At 51.7% G+C, this 24237-nt stretch overlaps 1 protein-coding gene across 2 annotated transcripts in view; it reads right to left on the bottom strand.

Annotated features, from left to right (window-relative positions):
- PHB (prohibitin) overlaps window positions 1-7420 on the bottom strand; it is a 13201-nt gene extending 5781 nt beyond the window's left edge. The window contains exons 1-5 of one of the 2 annotated variants that reach the window (XM_034640601.1): window positions 7344-7420; window positions 5788-5902; window positions 4286-4447; window positions 1943-2085; window positions 1667-1783 (exon numbers count right to left, since the gene is read on the bottom strand). In XM_034640601.1, coding sequence (XP_034496492.1) covers window positions 1667-1783; window positions 1943-2085; window positions 4286-4447; window positions 5788-5875 — 510 coding nt within the window. In that variant the 5' untranslated portion in view covers window positions 5876-5902; window positions 7344-7420. Of the gene's footprint in view, window positions 1-1666; window positions 1784-1942; window positions 2086-4285; window positions 4448-5787; window positions 5903-7088; window positions 7113-7343 lie in introns of those variants that run through there. The other variant, XM_034640602.1, reaches the window with a different exon arrangement.
- Window positions 7421-24237: the final 16817 nt, after the last annotated feature.

Raw genomic sequence — 24237 nt, 5'->3', positions numbered from 1 at the left:
AGATAGAGACAGCCAGCGAGAGAGGGAACACAAGCAGGGGGAGTGGGAGAGGAAGAAGCAGGCTCCCAGCAGAGGAGCCTGATGTGGGGCTCGAACCCATAATGCCGGGATCACGCCCTGAGCCGAAGGCAGACGCTTAACGACTGCGCCACCCAGGCGCCCCCCTGGTCTAGGGCAACTTGAACTCATCTACCCAACTTTTTATTAAAAAGGAAGACATGAAAGGAAGGATGGTATTGGTTTTGCTCTCAAAATCTATTTGCCCCCTCTCCTCCTTGACCCTCCCAAACTCTGCTTTAAAAAAAGAAGAAAAAAAAAACCAAGAAAAACATAAGCAGCTCAAAACTTCTCCTCAGGAGTAAATCCTAGTCCCACTGTCTTCCACAACTTTTAACACGCCTCGCTTTCAAACTGCAGCTGTTTTACATCGCCTGTTCCATTTCTGGACTCATGCTCAAAGTCTGGGGAAGTAAATACAGTCCTGAGAAGTGAAAAATGAAATGTGTAATTAAGGAATAAAGTTTCTTTCTCAGAGGGCCAGGTGAGGGCAGCAAATTCCCCATGAAATCTAATTTTCTTCTCACACCTCTTAGATAGGGCTTCTTGTGGTCAGCGCACATTTCCCCAGAATGGAGTATGTGGTTAAAGTCTAGCGAAACGCCAAGCTTCTCCTCAGGTCTTTACTCGCATCTTCTCACAGCCGAGGTGTCTAGGTTAACAGGGAGCGGGCCAGCGGCCTGAGGAACGTCCGGGCCGCCGCGTGCTGCAGCCTGGCATCCTGCCAGTAGAGGGAGCCCGCGGGCCCTCCCGCCGGCAACCGGTGCGAGGTGGGGCTGCGCCCTGCGGGTTAGCGGGCTGTGGAACGTGGCTGTTTGAACAGCTGCACAGAGGTTGTGGGGGAAATGGTGCCTTTCCCTTGTGACGCACAGGAGAATGAACAGGAAACACTCTACCTCGCTACCCGAACAAATCACTCCAAATGATTTTTCCCAGAGAATCTAGAAACACGACCCTTCCCCTCACCCTCCTTGATCTGAAACGCTATCCTGCCTGTATTGCTTTCTGTCGGAGTTATGGCATTCAACGTCCTATAAATACACACGCTATATGGTCCCCAGAGGCTAGCTTATACCTCCGAGATGTCCCCTGCCCCCCACGCCAGGCTTTGGGGGACAGAACCACTCATTTACACTCTATTGCCTTTCACCGGGGGTTCCCAGAGCTCACTTCCCTGAGCTTCAGACCCTAAGTGTTAGGAAATTCTGGGGGTCAGACTGGGAGGTCTGCACTAGGGAGAAAGAGCTCGGAGCCCTCTCTCGCCTCACCAGGCACTTTCCTCCTGCGTCAAACAGGGCAAGACATTACTTCCTACGGAGCTCCGGGGAACACTCACCGTGTTGGGGAGGTGAAAAATCTAGTGGTTAGGGACCCTAGATCGGGTAGGGCTAGAAGTCAGAAGAAAAATGTGTGTGGCAGAGGGGAAAAAAGAACCCTCATCTGAAAACAAACCCAAGGAGACTGCCTCATAGTCAAGAAGGTTCCACATTTTGGAGTCTCACATCTAGGAAAGTGGAAGGCAGGACCAACAGTGTCCACCCAGAGACGGAGCCAAGCCCCTGCACAAGACCCGCAGCCCCTTCCCCAACAGGCTCCGCCAGGATCTTACCAAGGACACGTCATCCAGGATGAGCCCAAAGGTGGCTGCTCGCTCCGTGAGGTCATCGCTCACCTGTCTGGAGACCAGCTCTCTCTGGGTGATCAGTTCTCCAGCATCAAAGCGAGCCTGGTTCCAAAGGAGGGCAGAGGAGCCAGTCAGGATGACAAGGAAGCAGAAAGGCCAGGAGAACTACCCACCACGCCCCAACCCGCCCACTGCCACTCTCTTCCTGCCGCCTAACTATGTCTTGGGGGCCAGGCTCCAGGCTGAGGCCCTGTTGCTCACCACCACCGACTTGAGGATCTCCGTGGTAATGGACGGCAGCACCCGCTCATCGTAGTCCTCCCCGATGCTGGTGAAGATGCGGGGAAGCTGGCTGGCGACTGGCCGGAAGAGGATACGCAGGGTGATGTTGACGTTCTGCAAATCTGAGGGTGGGCACAGATGCTGGAGTTACAAATAAAACCACGGTGGCCTTGCAGGTGACCTCTCCTACCTTCCATTTGCTGTAATTCGTAAGCAAAGTTGCTGATGTTAAGACCCAGAGAGCAGGAGCCCCTGTGCAAACAGCTTCCTTGGTACAGAACCCAGCAGAGCTGCAGAGCTAGGAATTCTTAAAGGTCCGTAGTGATGACAGCTTTCCGGTATGTTCCGCATGCCCTCGGATAGAAGCAATTCAGCTTACACTTCTGAGAGGTACCATGGGATGTCTGAAACAGCGAATGTTTTCAGAAAACAGGCCAATGCCAAGAATTTTCAGGGGCAGCCTTTCCAAGGGCCCAGTCAGGAGGATGCCTTGGAGAGGTTATCATGGGTCCAGTGGAAACAGGCCGCTCTGGCTGGACCAGCAGTCCGAAGGCTGGGGCTGCGGTCCTACCCCGCTGTTTACTAATGATGTGACCTCATTACGCCTTAGCCAATCTCGGCTTATTTCCTTGTCCGTCAGAATGGGGGTGACTTCATCTGCCTTCCTGGAACGCTGGGGCAAGGGGAAGGAGACATGAGCTGTAACAGCACTGCGTCAAATGCACACCAGACGTAAGGGGCCGTCAGACTCATCTGGAGCACGCTTGTCATTACTCGGCCCAGGCGAAGGAGGGCAGGAGGGCGCACGACGTCAGTCACAACGTCCCGAGCATGCGGGCCTGCCGGAGGCTAAAGCACGGTCAGTGTGCTGGCAGTCATCAAGGCTATAGGGCCAGGTGCCCACGGGCTAGTTCTGAACCCGGCACCCAGAGAAGCGGGAGAGCCTGCACACCAGCTCCTGATCTCTGGAAATTCCTATCAATGGTTTCGAAGATGAGCAAGTAACGTATCCTCACAACGGCTGTAAACCAGCAGAGAAAGCAATGCCGAAGGGGTGCGAAGTTTAGAACTACACTTTTAAGTTAAAATTTTATTTTTCTCGATTAACCCCAACCCACCTTTGATCTCTTGTGGGAGGCGGGCCAGACCCTCGCCGGGCCAGGAGCTACAGGCCAGGTTGTGCAATGCCAATTCACCCGGCCCGCCTCTGCCTGACACGCATCTCTTACTATGGTCCCAGCTCACACCAAGTTCCTCCTGGGAGCCCTCACAGCCACCTGCGGGGGCCAGTCGTTCTCTTCTCTGCTCCCCTCCGCCCCATGCCCTTGGCTCTAGAACTCACCATGCTTACTGTAACCGCCTGTTCACACGTCTATGCCCCTAGGGGGACTGAGCTCCCAGAGGCCCCCACTTCAGTTATCTCTGAACCACCCCCACCTTGCGACCCGGCACAAAACCTGGTACGGTCATAGTAAGCACGCATCTGCTGGGGAACGGCACTGAAGGCATCAAGCGTGACCAAGATCAAAAACCAACATCCACACGACCCTCGCCTCTTGCTGCGCAGAAATGTCACCGCTGAGCCACGCCTGCTATTCCACTTATTGCCTGGGCATCTCTCGGTGGAGGACGGTGGCACAGCGGTGACGGCAGTTCGTTTTAAGCCCACTGGGAATCCAGCGGCATGTCAGCCACCAGGGGACTGCTCTGGGACTCGGGCCCCCACCTATTGAGATCACAGCGTGAGGGGTCCCTGGGTGGTGCAGTCAGCTGAGTGGCCGACTCTTGATTTCGGCTCAGGTCATGATCTCAGGGTCGTGGGATCGAGCCCTGGGTTGGACTCCACGCTGGGCATGGAGCCTGCTTAAGATTCTCTCTCTCCCTCTCTTTAGGAAAAAAAATAAAACAAAACAAAACAAAAAAGAGAAAACACTGTGAGGCCAGCCCTGCTGGAAACAGAGGCCTTGGAGAACAAGGCAAAGGGTAAGTCGGCCGTGAAGGAACAGGGAATGGCTGGAGCCTGGTTTACATGGTCACTCTGGGGAACGAGAACCGACGGGAAGGGTCAACCGAGGGAGTAAGGGCACTTTTAGATTTCTTTAAAACTGGAGCACTACATAACTTCTTAAATAGGCCTTTGTGTATTTCTCTAAATTTGTACAGCTGTGTGTCTACCTGAGGCCCGTATTTCTATGAATCTGCGTTAAAATTTTCCAGGAAAAATATGCAAGGAATTCTTATTAGGGGACGTTCAGCTTTTTCTGGATCCTATGGCAACCCTTCCACACCCTCTACTTTATGTGACCCATAGGAAAGACTCACCTTTGCTACCAGTGATCACTGGTACATTCCGTGGTCGAGAGCGGCAATCAAAGATAATAGGTTTCTGTACCCAAGGGATGAGAAAGTGAGTCCCTTCTCCTACCACAATGTCCTGTACTCCACGGAACCGGTCAAAGATGACAGCTCTGTGCCCAGCATCCACTAGCAATGACAAAGATAATGACAAGTCAGAAAAATCCCTTCATCTTTTAACCAAAAAGTCTATCTGTGAAAGCTCCTTGGTGCTTTCTCTTATTATTAAGTCTCCCCTCTCCTGCTCTGTCTTCCCGCACTTCCGGTCTCTAGCACCTTCTAAATAGTCACAAAACTCAGCAATCCCCTCCCACCCCAGTGTCTTCCCAAGAACGCTGGTAATAGGATCTGTTCTCTTCAGCACCTTTCTCCTTGAAACAACTGGCTGCTGATTTTCTGATTAACTGTCCTATCTCCCAACACATTTTCAGGAAATCACCTCCCAAAACTTCTGTCCAAAACTCACCAGAGTCTTCACTGTTACCACATTCCATCCTGGTTCCAATTTAAGCCAGTGTTCCCAGAAGCAGCACCCTAACCATGGAAATCCTAAAATTCGGAAGGTCCCACTCTTTCCAAGAACTTGGGTTCTCTCAGGTTTTAAGGGTTCACAGAGCTGTTCTTTTGATTCAGAAAGAACTCAGTGATGGTGATTACCGCCTAGTTGTGCGGAGTGGCTACAAAGATCAGAGCACAGAGCTGCGGCATTTAAACCAAGTAAGCTTTTCTCATCAGCTGCGCTCTGTCTCTGCTCCAAATATCTTCACTCTGAAAGGACTCCTCCTCTTGCCCGACAGTCAGTCACACATGAGGTAGGTCAATCTACCGCTGCTTCCCAACAATGAAGGCCAGAGACTATCGGAGTTGGAAGATAAACCAGTTCAGTCTTACTGCTCGATCAAAGCAGCAGCTGAGACCTAGGGAGGCGGAAATGGCTTGCCTCAGGTCACACAAGAAAGTGGAAGAAAAGTCAGCTTAAGCTTACCCTGCCACACTGTCAAAAGCTGGGCAACGCACCTCGAAGATATTTTGTCTGGAATGACCCAAATGCAGCGGAGCAAAAGCGCCCGCTTGGGTTAGAGCACCAAAGATCTGAAGCCTTTGCTGAGTTATCCCACACAAGGCAGGAGGGAGCAGATGAGATCCCCTTTTCAGTGAACAGCGAACTCCTGACCCTCTGCGGCAGCGTCGCTTCAAACCACCGAGAGCAGCTGGGTACGTTTAACCCGCAAGTAGACTGGGAGACTCTTTGGGGGAAAAAAGGCCCTGAGAGAACGTATAGCTACAAGGAAGGACAGAGGGGCTTGACTGACAAGGCAACCATATGGCGTGGGATGGCAGCAGGTAACCCTCTTGATCACAGAGGCATTCACAGACAGTGGCTGCCACCAGGAGTGTCACATGGGCTGTGCAGACCAATGGAAATCCTCCGGCAAAGGGCAGTGACCCACCACCCCTCAGGGCCTCACCATTATACAAGGCAGAGTTCACCACTCCTCCTGCAACAGCTAAGGCCAGGCCGAACTTGCCAATGGACTCAAACACTTTGGCAGCCATGTCTCCTTCTGCTGGACCCACTCACACCTACGGGGATAAAAACAAGACAAACACAACAATTTGATCCCAAAATTCTAAGAGAAAGCCCTCTCTGAGACACCACATTCACTTCTCAAGCTGGCTATTTATTTCCCCACTCTTGAGGGCTCTAAGTCATGCACGGAAGGGCACCTAATAAATAACTCTACAGTTGGGTAGTGTCAATTCTTCTGCCTTTATATTTTTTTTATTTCTTTCTTCTTTCTCTACCACTTTTTAAAAAAGATTTTATTTGATTTGTCAGAGAGAGAGAGTGTGCACAAGCAGGGGGAGTAGCAGGCAGAAGGAGAGGGAGAAGCAGGCTCCCCGCTGAGCAGGAAGTCCAATGTGGGACTTGATCCCAGGACCCTGGAATCATGACCTGAGCCGAAGGCAGACCCTTTACTGACTGAGCCACCAAGGCGTCCCTCTTCTTTTTCTACCACTAAGGAAAAGGGGTCTGGAGCACTTGATTCAATAACGGGAATGAGGCGTGGGCTTGATACCCACAGAGAACTCCACACCACACTAAACCACCCTTCCATTTCCTGGACAAGCGGGCCCCAAAACGAAGGCTATGTGGTTGGTTCTGGACAATTCTGGTTTGGAAAAGTAACTCAAAGAATGCGCTACATAGTGATTCCAACAGCAAAAGTTGGAACAGCTAGCTTTTATTCCAGGAGGCAGTCTTCTAATGGCAATTATTTAATCCTCACACCAACCCCTATGAAGCAGGTTATTACAGATGAGGAAACCGAGGCACACAGCAAGGTTACAAGAGCTGAAGATCACATAGCCATTTCATGGGGGAACCAGGATTAGAACCTGGAGGTCTAAGTCTAGCAGACCCCACTTAACTCCTCACCGTAGTGCTTCCCCACTATCAGGTATTAAGAATAACCTGTTGTTAGGGAAGCAGGAGGTGGGCGACATTCCGGGACCAAGATATCAGAACCAACGGGGCAAAAAGGCTCTCCATAGCCACACTGCCAGGGAGAACCCTGGAAGAAGTGGGAGGGCGGGGCTGAGGCGGCGTGGACGGGAGCACGACTGACTAACCAGAATCTACTCTCGCACTGAACTTTTTAATACCCCGCCCCAGCGTCGTCGTCCACTTCAGATTCAAATCCTCCCTCCCACCCTCTCGGACCCGAGGCATCCTTGCTCACTCCCAGTGCATTTCAGTGTTCCTTACCTGAGGCCAGGACACACAGTCCGGACCCCTCAGCCTTTCCACTTCCAATAGCTTCTGGATTATTCCTCACCCCGCCGCCATACACACCTCCCTTACTCGAAGCAACCCCGGGCTCGTCCCGGGCTCACCCCCTCTCCCCTCCGACACGAGGCAGACAAACGCACGCACCCCGCCCACCCAAATTGCGAATGGTAACGCAGAAGGGATCTGCAGAGAGGCCCGGACGCCGGCCAGAACCTTCCCCCCAATTCTCACCTGCTCCCCCTCTGACCTCCACATGAATTCCCCAGCCACACGTACCACGCATGCGCTGGGCAGCTCCTTCTCTTCCCCGCCCCCTTCCAAGATCCAGGCCTCCGATTGGTGGGAAAGAGCGCTGTGCGTTCTGGGAAGGGTGGCTTGCGGCCTTACCCTGTCCCCGGCTCTTCGGAAATGAACTACAATTCCCAAAAAACCATTCAGGGTCCGGCCGCGCTGAAAACCCTTTCCTCTTTGGTGGAAAACGAAGAAAGATTGTCGCAAAGCCTTTTGGGGGCTGTAGTTCCTTGGGGTTAAATGCACGTGCCTGTCTCGAATGGATGCTGGAGCCTGCCAGGAGGTGGGCCCTAGGGCCTCAGAAAGAGTGGCTGGGGATGCGGCTGGTGGTGGCAGGGATGGGCCGGGGCAAGTTTACGGCTGATTTAGGACGACGGGTGGGCACCCTGGAGAAAGTTGTGGGGAGATAACTGATGGGCTGAGAGACCTTGAGGGAGGCAGATGGGGCCATCTTTCCAAAGCCCTGTCAGGAAATGCCCTGAGTCGTGGGACATTGATTGCCAGAACCAGAAAGAATCTTAGAAACCATCTGGACTAGAAAAAGAGGACTAGAGAGAGGAACGGATTCATTCACAGTCACGCACCAATTTCTCAAAGGGGCTGGGCTTAGAGTCCGTGTACCTTGGACGGATGGACACACACACACACACACACTTATTTGGAAAAGTGGCAAGAATGATACAAAGAACACATATCTCCCTTACTCAAATTCGTCTTTGGCTAATATTTTGCTCCATATGCTTTGTCATTGTTCTCTCCCTCTCCCCTCCCATCTTCTATTTTCTAACAATAGGGGCATCCTCTTACATAACTTAAGTAAGTTTATCCCCCGCATTCCAATTTTATCCATTGACCCAATAATGAACTTTATAGCAATCTCCACACACCCCCACCCCCATACAGGATGCAGTCTAATATTAGGTATGATATTTATTTCTCATGTCTCTTTAATCTCCTTTAATCTGAAAATTGTCCTCAGCCTTCCTTGCATTTTATTACATTAAAACAAGCAAAAAGCATATTTCTCTTTTTGGTTTTCTCTGATGTTTCTTCATGATTAGATTCAGGTTTTGCGTTTTTAACTAGGATACTACGTAAGTGGTGTATGGACGCTTAATTTTAACAAAACTAGACCCATTTCTGGATTCTAGTAGGATTGGATTCTTTCAACTTCTTTTTCCTGCATTTCCTCTCTTCTCTGCCCCCTGTCTTTGTCTCCACTTGGTACAATCAAATGACCAGAGATAGCCACAGCAGCATCCTTCGGGTGGTATAAGTTTACCCTAACCAACCACAATTTCTTCCTCTGACTATCAGAATGCACGCTCTATGATAGCTGCAGGTTTAGCTGGCCATCTTCATCGTTCTATTCCCAGAACACACAACAGTGCTTGGCATCCGAAGAGTCACTGCCTTACAGAGAAACCCACCACTGGGTGAACACTCACGCACAGGAAGCTTCTAAGCAGCTCTTCGGTGCTCGAATTACTTGGGATATTAGTTAGAACAAAGTCTAAGTTGCTGTATCAAGGAGACTCCCAAATAGAGCGAGTGGACTAAGGAAGATAGAGGTTAATTTCTCTTTGTTCCAGGGGCCATTCACAGGCTTAGCTTCCTTTCATCTCATTGGTTGGCCATCCCCTAAAAGATTGTCTTTACCTAACTGTGGGCCATCTGTGTTGCAGCATGCAGGAAGGGAAAACGAGAAGTTTAGGACAGCAGTTTTGTTGTTAAGCAAACGAGTCAGAAGCAGCACATATAAATTCCACTCTATTTTATTGATGAAAACTTGATTACATGACCTCATCTAGTCCCTGAAGAGGCTGTAAAATGTATTATTTAGCTGGGGCAGCCAAGTAGCCAGCAAGAAAGGACTTGAGGGCTAACCAGCAATCTGAGTACCTTACTCTCAAACAAAACAGGCAGAAAAGTGACATAAGTCCATTTGAAAAAAGCCGTAACATGAAAGAGAAAATCAAAACACAAACAGCTAAGCAAAACAAAGCAAAAGCAACACAAACAAAATACTTGGCAGAATCTGAGACAAGGCAAGGAGCATGAAAAATCTGAACAACCAGCCCTGTAATCGGTATGCTCAGTTAAAGGGAAAGATCCTACTATCTGTTAACCCAGAACAAGATGCTACTAAGAAAGATAGATAGGAATGTTTTCCCCCAAAGTCAAGAACAAGGCAAATCTGCTCGTTCTCATCACTTCCAATCAATAGGAGGTCTTAGCCAGTATAATAGCCTACAATAGGCAAGAGAAATAAATAGGAGCCTTTCGGTGTGGCCGATGAAGGCGGAGGGCGTGTGAAGCCCCATCGCCACGCGGCCTGGATGGCACTGTCTGCAGGCCAGTCCCTGGGCTCTTCGAAGTCCAACAGTCTATGAAGTGAAGATGAATGAAGGTCATCCTGATGTTTTCCAAACACGTCTCAGAGGGTGGCTGTGATAAAACCACTAGGAACACAGCTGCATGTAATGAGCGCATAGGAAGCTGCCAATGAAAGTTCAAGTCCCTAACTACTGTGGTTAAAAATTCTTCATTGCCTCAAAAGCGTGCATTTGGAAGGAAAAATGAAGAATTGGTCAAGAAGACCCGAATTGAAGCAGATGATGAAAATTAATATTTTTTTAACATTGGTCCCCTCACAATAAGTTATGTAGAAAAATACATGTTTGAATACTTTTAAATGCTGGGCAATAAATCCTCTTTAAAATATTAAAAAAAGAAGAAGAAATAGGCATTTAGTTTGGGAAAGAAGAAGTAAAACTGTATTGTGTATGTAGAAAATCCTTCAGAGATTATTAAAAACATTATTAGGACTAAACAAAAACCTATTAAAACTAATAAGTGAGCTTAGCAAGGACGCAGGACATAAAGGCAGTTTACAAAAATCAGCAATAAACATTTGGAAATTGAAACTTAAAAACACCATTTACAATAGGATCAAAACCATGAAATACTCAGGGATGAACATCATGACACCAGTGCAGTAAAAACTACAAACATTGGGGTCCCTGGGTGGCTCAACTATCGATCTCAGCTCAGGTCTTGACCTCAGGGTTGTGAGTTCAAGCCCCATGTTTGGCTCCACACTGGGCGTGGAGCTTACTTCAAACAAACAAACACCAATTCTAAAATTTAGGTGAAATTTCAGAGGACCTAGAATTGGCAAAACAATTTTGAAAAAGAGAACAAGGTTGAAAGGTTTGGTGTACTTGAAGGGTAGTGTCCACTCATCCATAAAACTACAATAATCGGAAATTGTGTGGTATTGGTTCTCAGCAGAACAGAACAGAGAATCCAGAAATAAACCCACGCATCTATGTCAATTGATTTTTTTAAAAAAATATTTTATTTATTTATTTGACAGAGAGACAGCCAGCGAGAGAGGGAACACAGGAGGGGGCGTGGGAGAGGAAGAAGCAGGCCCCCAGCCGAGGAGCCTGATGTGGGACTCGATCCCGGAACGCCGGGATCACGCCCTGAGCTGAAGGCAGACGTGTAACGACTGCGCTACCCAGGCGCCCCTCAATTGATTTTTGACAGAGCTAACAATGTTATTCAATGGCGAAGAGATAGTCTTTTCAGAAAACGACCTGGAACGCCGGGATCACGCCCTGAGCTGAAGGCAGACGTGTAACGACTGCGCTACCCAGGCACCCCTCAATTGATTTTTGACAGAGCTAACAATGTTATTCAATGGCGAAGAGATAGTCTTTTCAGAAAACGACACCAGAGCAACCAAATATCTGTATGGGGAAAATAAAAGTATTTGACCCTTATCTTACACAATACACAAACATTAACCTGAAATGGATCACAGACCCAAACATAAAAGCTAAAACCATCAAACTGGGATCCATCAAAATGGATCACAGACCCAAACATAAAAGCTAAAACCATCAAACAGCAGAGCATGTGACTCTTGATCCAGGGGTTGTGAGCTCAAGCCCCATGTTGGGTGTGGAGCCTACTAAAAAAAAATCATAATAAAATAAAATAAAATGATACAACTTCTAGAAGAAAAGCAATAGAAAATCTTCATGACCATGGTGAAAGTTTCTTACGTAGAACACAAAAACACAAACCGTAGGCCAAAAAGAATGTGATAAATGGGAGTTGCAGAAAATAAAGACAGAGAAAAGAGAGGATGATGTGATCAAATAAATAATATTATGAATTTAAGGACATGAATTTCAGATTAAAAGATCATTCCAAGTAGAGCACAATGAATGACAAAGGCTGACGCCAAAACTCATGACGCTGAACTCTTGGAACAATGAGGACAAAAAGATTCTAAATGCTCACAGCAAGGAAAGAACTGGAGTCAGGATGGCAAGGACATCTTACCAGCCCCACTGGAGCTTAGACACAAAGGAGCAATGCTTTCAAATCTAAGGGAAACTGTTTTGCTACCTAGTTTTGTATACCCAGCCAAATGATCAAGTGAGATGCTAAAATCAAGACATTTTCCAAGAACAAAGTCCCAAGACTTTACCTTCCATACATGATTTCTCAGGAAGCTGCTTAAGGATGAGCTGCAGGAGAAAAAAAGAAAGAGAGCAAAAATTTAAAGATAAGACATAGGATTCAGGAAGTAGGGGATCCAAACATGAGAGAGTCAAAAGGGGGCTTAGAGGACTCTGGGAAGCACCCAGACCAGAAGGGAGCCGAAGGAAACAGGGTTCCAGGAGAGATGTTGCAAAAAACAAAATTTTTGTTTGAAAATACTGACAATTTTAATTACTGTCGGAGAACGTGCAGCATAATTAGCAGTAAGTACATAGGAAAGTAAGCATATTTTATTTATTTTTTTAAAAGAGTTATTTTTAAATAATCTCTACACCCAACGTGGGGCTTGAACTCACAACCCTGAGATCAAGAGTCGCATGGTCCACCAGGTGCCCCAGTAAGAACATTTTAAAAAAGAGAGAGGAGGGGCACCTGGGTGGCTCCGTCGTTAGGCGTCTGCCTTTGGCTCAGGGCGTGATCCTGGCATTCCAGGATCGAGCCCCACGTCAGCCTGCTTCTTCCTCTCCCACTCCCCCTGCTTGTGTTCCCTCTCTCACTGGCTGTCTCTCTCTCTGTCGAATGAATAAATAAAATATTAAAAAAAAGAGAGAGAGAGAGGGGCACCTGGGTGGTGCAGTCGTTAAGTGTCTGCCTTCAGCTCAGGGCGTGATCCTGGCGCTCGGGGATCGAGCCCCACATCAGGCTCCTCCGCTAGGAGCCTGCTTCTTCCTCTCCTGCTCCCACTGCTTGTGTTCCCTCTCTCGCTGGCTGTCTCTCTCTGTCAAATAAATAAATAAAATCTTAAAAAAAAAAGAGAGAGAGAGACGAATTTAATTCTAGGGAAGTGAAGTCATTCATGATAGGAAATAGTATCATAGTATACTACATGACTCAGCTATCAATAACGTTTTCATAGTCATAATAATGTAAGCACTTAATGATCTCATAAAATATGAGATGGCAGCCCTATGGGGAGGATGGGGGAAGGGAAAGATGATGTGTATGTGGCTGAGCTAAACACCCATCTTCCAATACAGGAAGACAGCAAGTAATATTTACAGCTGGAAACTCAGTAAGGTGTTGAAGAAGCACGTGACTTAGAAACATGAAGGGAAATACCAAGAGAAATTGATCAAAGAATTGCACATCTCGGCCTCTGGGGAGCAGGAATTTGGGTGAAAAGAGAGGAGTAGGGACTTCTGTTTGTCGTTTTAAGCCTCTGGAACTCTTTGAGTTCTTTAACTGTGTGCATATATGTCTTTGATAAAACATAAAATTCTTAAAAAAAAGAAAGAAGGTAGCTTAAAGGAGGAAGCATACACAAGAACATATGATGAAAGTTATCTCCCTGAACTGCTACAAATAATTACAGACAATAAAGGCCATGATAATGAGGCAATATAAGAAGACATCTATTCTTCCTAGGCAGAAATACAACTGAATTTTTTAAAAGATTTGTTTATTATCTTTTGGGGGGAGGGGCAGAGGAAAAGAATCTCAAGCAGACCCCCCACTGAGCACAGAGGCCCACGCCGGGCTCGATCTTACGACCCTGAGATCATGACCTGAGCGGAAATCAAGAGTTGGATGCTTAACCAACTGAGGCACCCAGGCAACCTCAGAAACACAACCGACTTTTCACTAGAGGGAGATTTCTCCTCTTTTGTGTAATATGTAATTTTTGAATTAAAAAATGGAAAATGCGTTCACGGTAGAAAATAGGACAAGAGAAAAGCATACGAAAGCAAATAAAAATCACCTCTAACTTCAACATTCACTGAATAATTGCTGTTAGCATTTTGGTCTTTCCTTCATTTTTAATATATAAATAATCAGGGTGAGAGTAATATGCACCTTTGTGTCTCGCCTTTTTTCACTTTATAATTTCTGGCAATCATTGTGTCATTAAGTGTTCTTCGTGAGCATGGAAGAAGAAAAATAGAATAAAAGGTGAGGAAGCAGAAATCGAATGTGTCAACAATTCTTTGGAAAGGGGAGAAGGAAATTCTTTGGGGTAGGGGCTGGAGGACGATGTGGGAGAATAGGGTCTTCCTACCCATGGGAGACACTCCATCCTGTTTGCAGACAGGTAGGAATTACCCTGTGGTGAGAATGATGGCTTGAGACGGGGTGGTTTACAGACAGAACAGAATCTCTGGAAAGGTGAGGGGGGGGCTATGGAGTGTAAGTGGAGGTGTCGCCACTGCAAGAGGAGAGGAGGAGGAAGGGAGAGTGAAGACACAGAGGTTTAAGGTTTGGTGGCGGGAAATGGCAGAGTCAGGTCAGATGGTTTCTCAGTTAAGTATGGGGTAACGTGATCTGGGGGGGGTGCTGGAAGAGAGATGAGAGGGCTGGGGTCTTCCGTGGGAGGGAAACAGGACTGCCGGAGAAACAGAGCAGGACTGTCAGGCCGAATCTGGCCCGTGTGAGGCTTGGGAGCATAAATGGGGGTGACTCTGGTCAGCTGGGTGAGTTTTTCCCGCAAGGGCGGGGTGTGGAGAACGTGTGTGGCAGACTGCAGCCAGGCTTGGGGTTTTGCCAGGTGGGTTATGAGAACAGAAAGAGGGGAAGCGGGGGTGGGTAGAGGGATTGCAAGAATCTAGAATCCTAGAATGTAGGCTGGGCAAGAAGGGGGAAGTCAGGAAGAGCTGATGGGAAGTGGGAGAGTGGTACCTGACCAGGAGATCTCAATGAGTTTGCAGAAGCGTGACCGCAGGTGGACCCGAGCAAGCCAGCTGGAAGGATGTGGGGGCGGGGGGGCGGTGGCTGGGATGGCATTGTGTGTGCGCTCCTCCCTTCCTCCAGCACAGCTACTGCCCAGGGGCTCTGTGTCGAGCCTGGTGCTGGTACTGTGTTCGGAGAGAGTGACAAATGCATGGCTCTTGCCTTCCTGGTTTTTCAGGGTCTAATGCCTGACACATAGAGGGCAGAATATGTTGGAAGAAAAGGGGGGGCGGGAGAGAGGAAGGATGGACGTGTATCAGAGTCAGTCCCCTGAATCCATTCTCTCCAGATTGCCAAGCCTGAGGTCACGACCAAACAGGTCTCTGAAAGGTCACGGATGGTATAAAGGAGGCACCTCGGTTGTAGGCAAAAGACACTAAACTTGAGAATCAGAAGGCCTGGATTGGGTCCCTGCTTTATCGCTCTTGCCGATCCTGTGAGCTCGAGCAAGGCATCCGCCTCAGTTTTCTCCTCCGCTAAATGGAGGCAGGAGAACACAGCTCTCACATTCACGCGGTGCACAAAATCACCTCCATGCCCCTGCACGTGTTCCTTGCTGTTACAAGCACCTCCTGTCCCTGTCCCCAGGCAGGCGGCTATCCTCGCACGGGCCCCTTTTCTTCTTGTTCCCCCAGAAGCGCAGTCCCGGCCAGGAGGGAGGAGAGGGTTTCACCCTCCTTGGATGCCGCATACAACAAACCCCTCACGTGAAAGCGAGGGAAAGTCACGCGGACTGCGCCTGCTCCCTAGCCCCAGGACTGGCGAATACGCAAGACTCTTCCGCTTCTAAAAGACCATATGGGAACAGAAACATGGGGGAAGGGCGGAGGAAGCCCTGCGGAGGGTTCTGACTCACCCCTGCCCTCCGAGGTGGGATGGAGGGGCAGGGAAGGAGGTGGGGGAGGAGGAGGCTGGGGCCTGGAGGGATGGGGGCCAGGTAGAGCCCCCAACAGAAAGCTGGATGCGGTTCTAGAAGCGCTCCTGCAACTCTACTGAAGCTTGGAGGGACCTGGCACCTGCCATGCAGCATAATCAGGCTTCTTCGTAAAAGGGAGAGATTGACGATGAACTGAAACTGAGAGGGTCAAGGGGTGTAGACAGTCCTGTCCTGGGAGTGTGTGGATGGGGTAGGGGGTCTACAAGCCCCAGGGTGGCTGCGTGGGGGTGGGCTTTAATTCTGGCAGAAGTTTGTTGAGCACTCCGGTACATGTGAGGTTCTAGGTCAGACCCTAAGGAAACAAAGGTTCTTGCCTTCCGGGGGCTCTTAGTCTGCCAGTGTGGGCTGTGGATCCTGACCTTCACCATCAGCCATGGAAACATCCATCATGGCCCAGGAATCCAGCCTGGAGAAGACAGTGGCTTGCTGGGGTCAAGCCTCAAGAATGAATGTCTCCTACAAGGGCAGGCGGAGTATCTTTCAGGGACTGGTAACTGGTACGGGGCCCATGTTGGAGATTGATCAGAGTTCCGGAATTGAGTCCAATGCTCCAGGGACTTGGACTCCAAGCTGACCTGGGGCCAGGGACAGTGCTCCTTATGGCCGCTAGGAGGAGCCAGTGTCCTCAAGTGGACTCCAGGGTGGCGCTCTCTAGGGATGGGGAAGGGATGGCATCAGAGGTCTCCAGGCCTCTCCCAAACACCTCTCCTTTGACCCCGGGCTATCTCTTTCTCTGTCACACACATGGCTGTAGTGGGGAGTGGGGTTCCAAGTTCTATGAAGATAGTCAGACTGTGCATAAATCAAAACCGATCTGCAGTACAGCTTCCCAACCCAGAGCAAGAGCAACTTAGGGGGGCAGTTTTAGCCAAGGCATTCTACTCATCTGAGCCTCAATGTCCTCATCTGTGAGATGTTGTCTGAGGCCCCATGCTCCAGTTACAGCAAGGATCCCATAGCCATGGGGATCCTGCACTTTGCAGATTCCCAGCACTGGCCTCTCCCCTCTCCCCCCGCCCTTAATTGACTTCTCAGGTGCACGCCAGCCCGTCCCACTGCCGAGCTCCCTGCCCCCTTTTCTGCCCTCCCTGCCCCAATTTAGGGACATTCCCCTGTGTGTAGGGGTAAGAGGCAGAATGTCCGGGAGACTGGTGACCTCTGTCAAGATCAATGTTCTTGGCATCACCTGGACCTCTCAGCTCACAGTTCATTCCCAAGTACAGACAGGGTCCCCAGCTCTGAAGCCGGCTCTCTGCCTGCACATCTCTCAGGCACCTGCACCGTAACACACACCCTGACTCCAGACCGCTCTTCTGCTTGGGCTGTCCATGTCAGGAGTGACCCCAGCACCCTCCCAGTGAGCCAAGACCAAGGTCTGGGTGTTAACATCTATCCCTCCCATCTTGCACTTCTCTCTTCTCTATCACGTGACCAAAAGCCCAGACACCCTTACCCTGGATGTGCCCACTTCTCACTCTCTGGCTACCCCTGCCCTACTTCAGGCCTGCATCATTTCTTTCCGGAACCAGTTGGTCTCTCTGACTCCAGTCTGTCCTCTCTCCAATCTATCACCCATCTGTGCTGCTGCCAGAGAGCTCTCTCTAAAACACAAATCTGATTATGCACATCTCTGCTTCAAAATCTTGGCTGTAGCCTTGTGGCCGAAAGATAAATCCGAAGTCCTAATGAGGCTTCCAAGTGCACTCATGGTCGGACCCTTGTTTCTCAGTCCAAGCTCATCTCCCAGCATGCTCCTTGGTCCATCCATACCACCCTTTTCCCTATCCCCCGATCAGCCCATGTTCACCCAGGGTCATTGCCTTTGCAGACATCATCCCCTCAGCCAAGAATTCTGACCCTGAGTTCTGCTTGGTGAACTTGGACTTCTCCTTGAAGACAGGGCTCCAGGCTGTGAAGACTTACCCAAGGATCCCATCACACTTCTCTGTGTCCCTATTATCTCCCCCGCTGGGCTGGAAGCCCCTCTTGGGATCCTGTCTCCATATCTGATCAATGCTGGATGGGTGGTAGGATCCAATGCAGGAGTTGGAATGAATGGCCTGGGAAACTGTGCACGGGGTTGAAATCTTCCCTTTTTCTCTGCTGGAGCGCACTGAGCCAGGGAAAGGCCAGGGTGGCAGGAGATGAGGTGGGGAAGGTGGGGGAGACCAGATCAGCAGTGGCCTTGCAGACCAAAATAAGGAGTTGGGATTTTCTGTTTTCTTTACTGGATCTCAGGCACACAAATTCAGTCAAGGAGCTCGTGTTCCTCCAAGGGGGAGGTGCTGTCGTCGCCCTCGTCATGGCCACGGCCACCTGACCATGTTCTTGGTCTCTCCCATCACAGGCAGTGAGAACCCCCAAACACGTATCTCGTGCAGATCTGCCGTTCTGCCCACTTCTAGTTATGGGAGAGTTAGAGTTGCATTCTTGAAGCAATGAGAAGTCTTCAGAGGCTTTTAAGCCAGGGAGTGACAGAATATGATTTTCATTTTATAAAGATCGCTGTGTCTGCTCTGTGGAGAGTGCGTTGCGGGGGGGCAAAGTGTGGCTGGGAGACCAGACCAAGGCTGCTCAAGAGGCACCAATGAGAGATGGGGTGAGCAGGGGTGGGGCGCCGGTGGAGGGAGAGACAGTGGATAGGTTGGCATAGGTTTTGGTGGGAGAGCAGACCAGCTCGGCCGGTGTATGAGATGTGAGGATCAAGAAAGAAAAAGATCTAAGCAACGGAGATTCCAGAATTTCTATATAGACGGGCTTGGGGGGCAGTCATTTGGATAGAAGGGGGGTCAGGGAACTTGTCTAGAAGCTGTGTGTAGAGTAAGCACACTATTTTTACTTAGACTGCACTTATATGGAGCAGGCGAAGAGGGATGCTTCTGGAGATAATGGAGGGGGAGGGTTTGTCCCTCCAAACCACTCAAACTAGACCATAGGCCACAGGGCCTTTGCATGGAAGGCTCTTGCCTTGCTGGGGCCTTGCAGGAGAGATGACTTCTGCCCCCCTCCCAACCATCACTTGCTTCCATACTCTTCCTTTCTTTGCTGTACTTATCAAAGTGTTGGCCTAGTTCCCTGAGGCAGCCCGCTTCCAGAGCTTTTGGTGCATTTCGGAGGCTCCTCTCCTCTCTCCTGCTTCAGGGACCTTGGCAGGTTTTGATGGACAGAGAAAAGCTAAGAACTGAGCCCTTGTGAGGGGGCGGTGCAGAGGCGGCACCCCAGGGCGGGAGAAACACGAAGGCCTTAGACTTTCAAGCTGGAAGAAGTCTCAGGCCCAGAAGGTGGTAGCTGTCCCCCTACCCTTAGTCTCACCCCCTCCCCCAGCTCAGCCAGCTGCTGGAGAGGGAAACTGGGGAGGAAGGAGGCCTGGTGATTAAGAGCTCCGGTTGTCAGGGCTGGGGCCAGGGGGCACGCCCCCTGGGTGACATTTTCTCGCATTGTGTCCTCCGAACAAAAACGAGTCTTATTTGAGGAGTTGGAGGGGGGCGGGGGCAGGGGGCCTAGGCAGCCGAGTGGAATCGTGGCTCCAGGGAACAGCGATTACTCATCAAAGGCCAGGGCAGCCCGCCTCTTTGTGTGCCCTCCGCAGCCTGCCCCGTGCCTGGCCACGGGCCCCTAGCCCTAGACTGCCCCCCCCAGCATCCCACCCTCCCCAAGAGTGGGGCTGGAGTGGGGGAGGGGCAGGATCGTGTGTGGGCAAAGGACTGCAACAGACCTGGTGGGGGGAAGGGGTGACCAGGGCGGGCTTCCTGGAGGAGGGAAAGCAGGAGGAGAATGGCTGTGAGCTAAGGGGGTTGAATGGAGAGGGTCCCGGAGACAAGGGGGTGAGTGCAGGGGAGGAGGAGGGGGCAGAACCTCTAAGGTGTCAATTCAGCCCCCGGATGCGGAGTCCTGGAGGGGTTGTGGAAGGGGGGCTGCTTCCTGCTAGGACGGCTATTTTGGGGCCTGAATCAAATCAAATCCGCCGCAGCCCCCAGAGCCCCCAGCAGCTGCGCAGAACAGCTGTCCAGGCCGGGCGCAAAGCGGCTGGAACCTCGCTTCCTGCCCCCCACTGATCTCTCCGGGCTGCCCGGGGGGTGTGGGCTGCAAGGGAAGGGGGAAGAGGAAGGGAAGGGGCTTTGTGTGGAGTCAGAAACCTAGGCTACATTCTTGTGCCCTTCCTCCTCCTGAGCTGTGCTATCTAGGGGTGGGGGGAGACTGGCCTCTCTGGGCCAGGGTTTGAGGGGCTCCAGAGAACAGGAAAGAGATCACCCCAGAAGCTCTTCCCTGCACCCTCACCCTCCTTTAAGCCCTCACGTCCCCAGGCCCAGACAGTCCCTGCCCGAGGTCCCTGCCCAGCTCCACCCTCCCCTGCTCCAGGAAGCCCTCCCAGTCTTCTCTTGATGGGATGGGCCCTTTCCTCATCCGTCCTTGCCCCTCAAAGGCTATTCACCAGGTTGCCTTGGTCTCTGTTCTGGGGGGGAGGGGTTGTGCGCCCCGCATGTGCAAACCCCCCCATCAGATTTACCCTTCATTCAGCGAGGACGGTGCTCTCAGAGTGGGAGGAGACTTAGCAAGGAAGGGAACAGGGACTGAGTCTCTCATTAGATCAAGGCTCCCAGGGAGGCTCTGGACACATCTCCTTCCCCCTAGCTCAGCTCTCTACGGACAGGGCAGTATGCTCTGTCTACCGGCAGACCTGGCTCTTGATTCTTCCTCTAGCTGAACCTCCCGGCTCTCCACTTGGGGTTGACCTGCAGGCACCGGGGTGTTGGCACGCTGAGAGACAGGTCAGCTCCAGGTCAGGTGCCTGTTCAGGTTCCTGATTGCACTGAGGGGAGCCCTGCCCCGTGCATGCATGCCAACCAGAACGCTAGAACCAGGGTCTATCAGGGAGCTTGGGGAGAGCACTGGCCCCCTCCTCCAGGAAGCCTTCCTGAGACAGGAGGGAAGGAGAACCTCTCTTTCTCTTTGGTCTCCTCTGGCTCTAGGCCAGCCAGTGTCCACAAGTGTGACCAAGACTGGGGTGGACCCTTGGGCAGTTCTGTCCCTCAGGTCACAAGTCTATGACAGGGTCCCTCGTGCCCATCTTGTGCAGAAAGAGCCCCATTGTCCCGGGGGCATAGCTGAGGGGTGAGTTCAGAGCCCAGAGATGTCGGTTGACCACTGGGCTGGTCACTGGCTTTCTGACCACAGCAGGAGGGAGACAGGGAAAATCACTGGGCTGCGTGTTGGGGCAAGGGGCTGGTGCACACAACCGCACAGCCAGAACCTTCTGCCCAGACAGACATGGCCATCCTCACAGGGCCCATCTGCTCCCAGGCGGGGGCGTGTCACACACCTGCCCCCAGGCCAGCCCAGCAGACCTGATGACAGCTCCTCCTCGGTTCTTTCCGCATTCCTGCTGGCAGGTGCTCCATTCTTTCCTTCCCAGAGCTCACGAGGCACAATCTCTCCACCTTCCGGGGGCTCCGGACAGAGCACCAGCAAGGGAAAGCAGGGAGGTGGCACCTGTCCCTGGGGCAGGGCCCACCTCGAAGCCCCGCCCACACGGAGGAGGCGAGCCCAGGGAGCTCTGATCTCCTGTGCAGGCTGTGTTTGTGGCAGGGGCTGCAAGGTAAACAGAGGTTGGCAAGCCAGGTCTTTTGGCCAGATCTGCATTCCTAAACGTGTTTCCAGATCTGGGCGCTCATCTTCCTCCAGAAGCTCCTCCCCTAATGAAATTCTCTCCCCTCACTGAGCGCCTGGCCTTATGGAACCACCCTGTCTCACTGAATTCTCTTTCAGCACTGAATTCCTCCCCCCTGCCAACCCCATCTCTGAGACCCCTCTCTGGGAGAGCAGCATTCTGTCTTTCTCATCTCTGTGGGCCCCAGACGGGCCAGTCTACCATTTGGTCCCCAGAGACGGTGCAGAGACAGGTTACCTTGGTCTGCCTGTGCCTAGCCCCAACCCCCCAACCACACACACACACACACACACACACACACACACACACACTGTACCCATCACTACCACCACCACCACCACCATGAGGACCCAGCTGGGGAGGCTCACCCAGGCTTCTGTAAGGTGGGGAGATTTGGTCGCCAGAATTTCAGCAGGTCGGACCATCTGCTTTAAGCCGACCAGGGACTAGAGAGAAGTGAATGACCAGGGGGTAGTCTAGGAACCAAACTCTTGCTTTAATCGATTCGGGTTGAACTTGATTGGGGGCCCCGGAAGTGGGTGATGTGGGGTTCCATGCTCCACCTGCAGGATCATTCACACAAATTACTCTTTCCCCTGAAAGCTTCCCGAAGTGAGGGACCCATTCCCCGTTCCCACCGTCTCCCACTCAGGGACGGCTCACCCCGGAGTGGCCAGGCCTTGGTTGTCAGGAAGTCACTGGACTTTGGATCGCAGCTCTTCCTACGGTGGCGGGGGGCCCACCCAAAGTAGAGGCAGGGACCGTGGAGTGTGGAGTTCAGGGAGGGAGGGGAGAGCGAGACGCAAAGAAAACCAGAGAAAAAGACAGAAAGCCAGAGAGCTGAACACCAGAGCCAGAGGAGATGAGAGGGAGGGGAAGGACAGAAAGAAGGAAAACTGAGCAGAGGGAAGGGATGGGGGTTGGGGGTGGAGACTGAGAGTGAAGAATGTGCAGCCAAGAGATGGGCGGGAGGAAGCTATCTGCGCGCCCCCTCCCTCCTTCAGCCCTGCCACAGTGCCAGGCAAAGCTCCAGACAACAAATGCATCCCACTGGGTGTCTGGCACCTCACTGCTCTGAGGTCTTCCTTGGCTCACCTGGGCAAGGGTGTCAGGGGACTCATCTCCCATCACCCTGACATGACCGAGGAACCCACGCTGCCAGCCCCACTCTGAGGGTGATCCCGGGCATCCAAAAGAAGGAGGCAAATCTGCCCCAGCGCGCCCAGGAGGCACAGCCCCTCCGTTGCCGGGCACCCACTCCCCACACCAGGACTGCACTAACCACTAGGAGCCCAGGCCTGTTGGCAGGAACAGAGACACCCCCCACCCCCTTCCACTCTGCCACGCCAGTGACTATTTGCTGACTGTCTCTTTCATGTCGCTAATCGCCCGGCCCCATCTAATTGGTAATTAGCCTTGAGAGCCCAGCCTGTGCTTGGCTAATTGCTGTTTGTCTCACCCTCATCTCCGGCAGCGGAGCTGTGCCAACACCACCGCCTGGGCTCTATCCGGGCTGCTGGCACCCATGCCAGCCTCAGTGGAGCCCCACCCTGCTCTGCTCCGGGGTGGGGGGGGCGGCTGCAGGGAACGGCCTCTCCCGACAGCAGCGATCTCTGCCCCAGGGTGCTCCCCAACAGTCCTCTGGGCAGCTGCAGACTGTGGCCCCAGGTTTCATCCATATTCCGCACCCAGTTACAGAGGGAGACAGCTCTGAGTGAGCCACGGTCCCTGCTCTGGAATGGTCTGAGAGGGCTCTGGGGAGGAGGAGATAGTGGAACTGGGAACTGGAGCAAATCTGAGGATTTAACCCTCAGAGAAGGGCGAGAAGACATTCCAGGGAGGGAAAGACAGGGGGCTGCTTGGAAAAGAAGGCTCCAAGGCAGGGCTGTGCGAAGGCTGTTCGAGGACCTAGAGGTGGCCGACCCAGGGCGACCGGAGGGTGTGGCATGTGGAAGAGGAGGCTGGAGAGGCAGGCAGGGGGTTGGATGGTGGAGGACTGGATTTGGGTGCCAGGCTAAGGAGTTGGGTTTTACGCTCTGGGCAATGGGAGCCATGGAAGGCTTTTGAGCTGGGGAGAGACATGAACCGATCTGCTCTGAGGGGTCACTGTGGGACCATGGGGAGGATGAAGTTTAGTGAGCGGAGAGACCAGGACAGGGAGGGTGCCACTGCTCTGGGGCTGCAGTAGAGAGGAGGGGAGGAGTGGAGAATTGTTTTAGAAGGCCCCACAGGGCTTTTGGATGAATTAGAAGCAGGAGTCATTGATGGGGACCCTGGGCTATGATGACCTACAAAGGGTCATCTCCTTCCTCAACAGCCCTGTTGGGGAACAGGGCAAGACGCATCTCATCTTGATGTTTTCTGTGACTCAGAATCGCTTGGGGGCCTCTTTCTGAGAACCAACCCTTCCAATCGTTTTTGGAGCCTCTTAGGGAGACGGTGCCAATGTCATGAGAACTGGCACTGGCTGGGCCGCTATCACGGGCCAGTCCCCGAGCGCCCACTTCTCAATTTCCCTTGTTTCATGCTCCAATAATTGCAGGAGGAAGCCACTATTACGATCTTTATTTTTGGGAAGACAAAATTGCAGCCAGGAGAGATTAAGCCACTTGCCCCAGGCCATACAGCCAGTGGATGACCAAGGCTGGGTGCAGACTCGGGCCTAACTGCTCAGCCAGGACTTCCAAGTTGACTTTAGAGTACCTCCCACCCTTCTGTGACAACTATTCTGGGCTGGGGTTTGTTTCATCGATTGACGTATCTTAATCAAAATAGCACCAACCAGCTTGCCTCCTCCACTGGGAATCCTCTCCCTATTCAACGCGGTCCATATCCTGCTCATCCTTTTAAGCCCAGGGCAAAGCCTGCCACTTCTTGGAGGTCATCCTGGATTTCGTAAGCCTTCTCTGCACATTGGAGATCATCTGTCGAGTGCCCTTGATTTTGAGCCTCCTGGCAGCACTTCTCCCCCCGCCCCCCCCGCC

This window comes from Ailuropoda melanoleuca, chromosome 13 (genome assembly GCF_002007445.2).
Source record: "Ailuropoda melanoleuca isolate Jingjing chromosome 13, ASM200744v2, whole genome shotgun sequence".
NCBI classification, from domain to species: domain Eukaryota; kingdom Metazoa; phylum Chordata; class Mammalia; order Carnivora; family Ursidae; genus Ailuropoda; species Ailuropoda melanoleuca.
This window is presented reverse-complemented; position numbering and strand designations above follow the sequence as displayed.